This window comes from Gekko japonicus, unplaced genomic scaffold, assembly GCF_001447785.1.
Source record: "Gekko japonicus isolate JY-2015 unplaced genomic scaffold, Gekko_japonicus_V1.1 scaffold1520, whole genome shotgun sequence".
Lineage (NCBI taxonomy): Eukaryota > Metazoa > Chordata > Lepidosauria > Squamata > Gekkonidae > Gekko > Gekko japonicus.
In genome coordinates, this window is record NW_015177060.1 from 150,200 (window position 1) to 157,749 (window position 7,550).

The 7,550-nt window shown below is 49.9% G+C and overlaps 1 protein-coding gene across 1 annotated transcript in view; it reads right to left on the reverse strand.

Moving 5' to 3' along the window:
* LOC107124673 (wiskott-Aldrich syndrome protein family member 3-like) overlaps positions 1 to 4,864 on the reverse strand; it is a 32,351-nt gene extending 27,487 nt beyond the window's left edge. The window contains exon 1 of the mRNA XM_015428164.1: positions 4,728 to 4,864. Within this exon, the coding sequence (XP_015283650.1) occupies positions 4,728 to 4,864 (137 nt within the window). The remainder of the gene's footprint in view (positions 1 to 4,727) is intronic.
* Positions 4,865 to 7,550: the final 2,686 nt, after the last annotated feature.

The following is a 7,550-nucleotide window of genomic DNA, read 5'->3' on the forward strand; positions in this document are numbered from 1 at the left end:
TGGAGGATGTATTGGGGGAGTTCGCTTCATTGCCAGCTTGTTGCTTTTAGAGCCTGAGAACTGCACCTGTGTTATGTCTGGAGATAGCCGGGTTCTCAGGGAATGAACGCGCGACCGTTTCCTTTCACCCGCCAGCGGGAAAGTGACCCATTGGTTCTGTATCTGTTTCAAATCCCTTTATTATGCTTGCCCTAACAGTTTGTAGTCAGTTCTAACAAAGAACGTGTTTGAGTATCTTCCAATGCTTTGAAATAAAATCTTGCTTTTAAAACGTGGATTTATTCTCGATGCTTGGGAGCCCAACAGATGGGCGAGGTGGCGGCTTCAGAGAGAGGAGGGGGCTGTCTCTGGTCCAGCCGAGGGAGAGAGCGGGCGGGGGAGTGGGCGGGAGAGGGGCAAAACAGGAAGTGAGCGGTCTGACTTCACCCTACAAGAGAGTGATCAGACATCTGCAGAAGTGCTGTGAAACTGGTAGGATCCATAAAGACTGGACTTTCTGCGGTGTCATGATGCCCGATGTTGCTGTCTGATTGAGCACTTCAAATCCATTCGGGAGGAGCAACGACAACGGATCAAAGTGCTCATCTGATCGCACCCATGGAGTCCAGCACTGCGAAGCTGACAGGAGCCAGCAGGGGAAAGGAAAGTTGCTTGGGAGATTTAAATCAAGCCCACTCCTCGGGGGCTGACTTGATGACACTGGCGGTTGCTCAGCTGACCTTTGATGGAGCCACATCGCTGCTCTCCGCCGGCATCATCTGCAGTTCTTAGTGAGCCTCTGCAGCTCTTTCCACTCCCTGTAGTAGCCACTTCAGACCACCCACATTCCATGTATGCAAACAGGGATCACGGGCATACAACCTGCTGTCCTGCCAAGCATCACTGCCTGCCTCCACTCACCACAATACCTTCTAGAACAATCTTTGCTGCCTCCTATGCACTTCATTTACTATGCAACAGGGTGTCCTGTGCAGTCTTTTCATTTACTTAAGCAGTTTTATTAACTTGCAACCGTCAGGCTGATGTCTGGGGCACACTATTGGGATCACACGGCACCTATTTTGGGTTCATGGGTTAGCAGTTTGCCTCTGGGCACAACCCTCAGAGGATTAGGGACCTGGAGAACAGTGAACTGAATGGAATCGTAGGTTAATCCAGTGCAAAAAAACTCAAGCATCCTCCATGTTGGGTTGGCCTGACCTTATTTCTGCTCCTTTTTTTAGGGACCAAACTGTGATTTCTAGCAAGCCCTGTCTCTGGGAGAATGCCTCTCTTGTATCGCAAGACTGACAAACCAGCGGCATGTTTTGACCTCGTGAAGCAATGAAAAGTCTAAAAGTAGCCACAAAATGCACTCGTGCGCAATTGGGAGAGAATGGCCGCCTTTTATGCATTTTTTGCCCACTAGCAACTAAGGAACTCACTATGTCAAACCAGCTTAGGGGCTACTGGCAGCCATCACATGGCAACTGGTTACCCCATGTGACCTTCCAACTATGGCTGGGGCAAAAATACTTAAGCCTTTTGCAAGCATTTTTGGAAGTATCAGGGTCTTCACTTGCCCTCACTCTCCATTGCCTTTGCTTGCTCTGAGTGAGGTCATCACATAAACATATCATTACATCATTCCCCATGTGATCCCTGATTGGAAGGGGTTATGTGGGTCACTGCTGGCACTCTCAATGAGCCACATTTGCCCTCATTTGCCACATCATGATGTCTCCAAATCCGGCTCTGCAGTGTCATGAGTTCATCCCATTCCTTACGCAATTGGCTGAGACTGGCCATGTGATCGATCTAGGAAAGAGAAGGAAGCAGCAACTACAGCAGGGGTGGGGAGGAGAGCGATGAGGATGATGGGGGGGGGCTGGAGACCAAGAAGCCCTCTGAGGAAAGGCTGAGGGACTTCGGAATGTTCAGCCTGGAGGAGCTTGAGGGGGGACGTGATGGCTCTCTTGAAGTATTTGGAGGGGGCTGCCACTTAGAGGAGGGCAGGGAGCTGTTCCTGTTGGCAGCAGAGGAGAGGACTCGCAAGAATGGGTTTAAATTAAGGGCGAGAAGGTACCGGCTGGATCTTAGGGAAAACTTTTTGACAGTCCAAGTTGTGCAACAGTGGAATCAGCTGCCTGGGGAGGTGGTGAGCTCCCCCTCCCTGGCAGTCTTCAAGCCGCTTGTCAGGGATGCTCTAGGCTGATCCTGCATTGAGCAGGGGGTTGGACTAGATGGCCTCTATGGCCCCTTCCCACTCTGTGATTTTATGGTTCTATAAGCCATTGAGCTGCGGTGGCTCAAGTGGTTAAGACGCTGAACTGCAGGCTGTGGAAGGTCGGTAGTTCAGCAGTTCGAGACCCGAGTGTGCCGCATGACGGAGTGAGCTCCCATCTCTGGTTCCAGCTCCTGCCAACCTAGCAGTTCGAAAGCAAGAAATTGCAAGTAGACAAATAGGTACCACTTTGGTGGGAAGGTAACAGCATTCCGTGCGCCTTGGTGTTTAGTCATGACGGCCACATGACCACGGAAACATCTTTGGACAGCGCTGGCTCTTCAGCTTTGAAACGGAGATGAGCACCGCAACCCTAGAGTCGGATTCGACTGGCTTTCGAGCAAGGGAACCTTTACCTTTATCTTTAAGCCATTGCTACAGGACAGCAGGGAGTATACGCAAAGTTTGAATGTTTTTCGAGTAAGTGTTATACCCCAACCCAGGGGTCATTTCGTAGAAAAAGAGGTGCAGGAGCTCATTAGCATAACTCATTAGCATATTTGCTTATGCCACACCCCTCACATCACCAGAAGTGTGTCAGAAGGCAACACCCACCGCTAAGGCTCCACTGGACTGTTTTGGATTGCTAGCTGGGGGGGGGGGGGGGGGATTTGACCTTGCGAGGAAGGAGGGAGAGCTTGTACCTGAATAAAACTTGGTCTTAAAGGTGCCACTGGACTGTTTTGGACCGGGGAGCCGGGGGGGGGGGGCTCTGCAACTTACCTGGCTGCTTCTTGCTCTGACTGAGGGCTGCTGGGTGCAGGGGGTGGGGCTTGTTACATGTGCCCACCCCCTGGGCTCTTTACTGCCGGAGCTCCGCTCCTGCAGGAAATGACCCCTGCCCCAGCCAAATAACTATCTTCAGTCAGGAAACACTGAAAACATTTATTAGCTGCCTTTCTTCCATGCCAAGCTCAAAGCAGGGCTCATATGGCAGGGATCCCTGAGAAACAAACACTGACGTACAGGTGATGGGGGAGTCCAATAAAAAATCTGAAGGAGCCACACCAATTTTATGTTGGTGCTGCTAACATTCTTGTTTCATGTTGCCACAGTCTAAGCCGACCCATCTCACCCCCAGCAAATCAACCCTACAAAGTAAGGCCTGGTTCACACGTGCAGGAGAACGAGACGGTCAAGCGCACAGCACCGCTTCCAACTGACCGCGTTAAGATCACAGCCCATCACATTTCAGAATCCTTCCCTAAGTTTAAGAAAAACCTTACTGCAAATAGAAAACCTGAAAAGCAGAGGGAGAGGGCAGACCCTTTTTCTCTGCTGCACTAGTTTTTGGTCCAGATGGAGTTTTTGATGCAGAAGGAACACTCCAAGTTGTGCTCTACCACCTGCAGTCCAAAGTGGAACAGTCCTTTCTGTCGCCCCATCCCCTCCTCTGTCTCCTGAATGTGTGACCAGGCCTTAAACTGACCTAACCACCATTCCCCTTCACTAGGGAATCCTAGGCACTGCTCTTTCGATCTCTCAAAGAGAATTCACAACAACGTCTTCAAACTATGTTGCCCAGAATTTGGGTGGGGAAGCCACGGCAGTTAGACTCTTACAAAAACAGGACAAGTTTATATAAGAATCTGTCTCCAGGCCAAGAGGATCTTGCAAGAGGTCAGGGCCGGGTGCTCTTATTTCACTGCCCCCCCCAAAGCATAAACAAGACAACCTCTCCGGGTCAGACACCAACATCTTGCATGGTCAACTTGGACTGGAGACAGAGTCTTATCAGACAGAGCAGAATGGGGCTTGCATGTCTGCCCCCCCTTTCATCTGTGGCCAAAGAAGCTTTCGTAATGCTTTGGAACATGAAAAACCTCTTTGACCAGAGATGAAAACAGGAAGAAAGTCCTGAGAGAACTCTCTGAGAGAACAGTCGCCATCGCCGATGTGGCGCTCTCTAATGCGTTTCTTGGCACCAGCCGCTTCTCGGCCAAGGAAAGAGGAACCAGAAATATGTGGGGGAAGCTTTGAGCCACTGGCCAGCACAGTTCTGAGCTCCTGGGCAAAGGCGTCACAGACACGCACCCTCCGCTTGACCACAGATGTCGGCTTTGCGCATTTGGGGCTGGCAGCCCTGCCCTGCAGCTGTACAGGAAGCAAATATCCCTGTTCCCTTGGAAACGGAAACCAAGCGGTGTCCCTTCCCCAAAGCAAAGAGCTTTTCTCTCCCAGTTTTTCTCTCCCTTTTTCTACAAGAGGCCCCCCACAAGAACCCCAGAGGCACCACCGTGGCGTCGGTGATTGAGAAGCAGCCACCTCTGTCCGAGGAACTGCCTAGCATTCTGATTGGCCCCCCACCCCACAGCAGCCATTTTGGGACGGCACCCCCTGGCTTCCCTGAGCATTCCAAGAGAGCCTGCAGGGGAGTCCTGCTCCCTGGGCGGAGGGAAGGCTTTCGTGCTGCCCGCGGCTCTCTCCTCGGGCACGGGGGGGGGTGCACACAGAGACGGGACACTTACTGAGACTCCCCAGCTGCTTAATGATGGCGGCCAAGGTGCTGTTGGTCACACACTCCAACTCGCTGGTCACGCCATCGGGGAGAGCTCCACGGCAGAGGTGGCGCGGCTCGATGTTCCTTTTCACCAGCGGCATCCTGGCAGGGAATCAGGGGGCTTCACCTTGGAGAAAGAAGGGAAACATCAACAACCAGGGCCTCCCCCCTCCCTCTTTTGAAAACTTTACTGGCAACAGGGCCGTCAATGGACACGGGCGTTTTACAAAGTGCTGCAAGCAAACAAGGGAGGAGTATTCTTTACCCCAAAACGAACAGCGACGGAGGGGAGAGAGACCAGGCCACAGTGGGATCCACGGTAAAACGTGTGGAAATGTTAACTTTGCTAGAAGAGCCTTGTAACAGATGTGGCCGAGAAAAAAATCGCCTGCAATATGGGGCTGATGAGAATAATAATAAATCAATCACTAGAGATGTGAAGGCCCGGGAAAAAAAATGGAAAAATTCAGGAAAAAAACGGTTTTTTCTGAAAAATTGGAAAAATAGGGAAAAATAGATTATGGAACATTTTATTTTAACATGATGAATCAAATATTTTAAGACAAAGTGTGCAAATATTTTCCAAATCATTTCTAAAAAATATGTAAGGTATCAGATTGATCTAATTTCTGTGCACTGAGGACAAGCAAGTCCTAGGTTACAAACTGAACTCTCCAATGCAAGAACAAGATGCATTTCTGCCTTTAGGAGGTGTTATTGTCACAAGAAAAGAAAAAGGTTTCAGTTTTGTTTTTGCATGTGGGTGGGTATTCTGTCTGTAATAATTGTTTGGATACACTAAATTTTTAATATGCTAGTTGTGATAATTTCATGCCAAGTAAAAATGTCCATAGTCATTTCTGTTTCCCCCCGAAAAAAACCGGGGAAAAACTCGGGTTTTTTCCAAGCTTCAAAATTTCTGGAAATGTTACATCTCTATCAATCACCATACAAGGCTGTGGCAAGGGAGCTGACGGCTCTCAGGCTTTCAGCCTTCAGGAAACCCTCCTCCACCACCTACTGAGGAGCCCCCTGTGCCCAGCAGAGGATTCTGGGAGGTGCTCATGTGGCTCCGCTTGAGTACAGAGACTGGCCCACAGCACCGGTCTGCTCACCCCTACCCTTGAAAAGCCTACAGGGTCCCCACCGGCTGGATGCAACTTGCCAGCACCTGACACCACATACAATGTAGACCGTCGGCTAACTCTTGCTCTCGGACCATTTGTGACTGTTGTTCTACCTTATCCCTCTGCCCGAGAAACGAAGGATGTTGTGCATTCCTACCTCCTCATCTTCAGAATTATACTGTGTTAGGCTAGGCTGGACCAAGGTCACCCACTGAGAGTCATGCCTGAGCAGGAATTTGAACCCAGATCTTCCTGCTCTAATCAGTGCACCACACTCGTGCATTGGTCTGTACCCCTTTCAGATCCACCAGATCAATGTGCGGGCTCGTGCAGAGTGCAAGCACTTCTTGTAGACAGCCTTTTAAACTATTCAAAGCTATTTGTAGCGAATGTAACATTTCTGACAGCTATGGCCATGGAACTTCCCTGTCCTAAATACACAGCACAGAAGGCAGGAGGCACACTTCCCACACACTCCGGCCTGCCCAAGTGCCTCCGCTCTGGGGAAGCACCTTGCTCAAACGGACAGACTCCTTGGCCAGTCCTTCAACCTGTAGCCTCTTGCAGGCCGCTAGTGGAAAAAGCAATCAGCAGCAGAGGCTTTTCAACGCTTGCCGTCTCCTCTCCAAATGACCTGACAGAACTGTCCTTCTTTCATGATACCAACCCGTCAAGGGCTGAACTGCAACCAGCATCCCAGAGGCCTGTGGTGTGGTTGCCCCTGTTCCCCCTCCAATTTTAGAGCACCTTAATACATTTAAGTCAGGGCTGACAGTCCATCTTTTCAGTGCATGTTTACAAGGGGGGGGGGTAATCTGCACTGTAAGGAACAGATGGGAATTATTTTCTTTTTTTGCTGTAAAGTCATAGATGGCTTATGGGAACCCTGTAGGGTTTTCGAGGCAAGGAATGTTCAGAGGTGGTTCGCTATTGCCTGCCTCTGCCTAGTGACCCTGGACTCCCTGGGTGGTCTCCTGCCCAAGTACGAACCACGGCCAACCCTGCCTAGGTTCTGAGATCAGAAGAGACGGGTTAGGGTAATTGTTACTCCACGGTAATTTCCATGGCGTAAAAGAGGCCGTGGGCCCCACTTCAGCTGTAGATGTGGCCATCTCGTTACTTGCAACAGCGAGTGGCCCTTGATGGACACGCACCACCACACTCATATCAGCAGATGCCCGCAGTCACTTCTGTCATTTGGATGACCGTCTTGATGCGGAAGGAAACGGGCCTCCATATCCAAATCTGCTAAATGCAGGAAAGACCTTTGCATAAATGGCAGACGACCTTCAGGACTCAATGCATAAGAACCAGGGTGGTCTGTAGCGCCTAAACTGTCTCGACTGGGAATAGAGACATACGAGTTCAATTGCCACTCAACAATGAAACACCCGGGGGAATCTTGGACTAGCCAGCCAGTCATACCTTTTATTGGCATACTCAAACATAGTACAAAATAGGAACAAGCAAAAATACAGTTCAAGATTAAGAACAATAGGGGTGTGTGTGTGTGTATAATAAAATTCATGGCAAAACATGCCCCTCATAAATTTTAACAGATTTCTCCAGGAATTTGCTAACAGCCCTTGTGATTTCTATTTCATTATATTTTAATAAGTGGTGATAGTCAATCCCATTTACCAGATTACAGAGAGGGAAA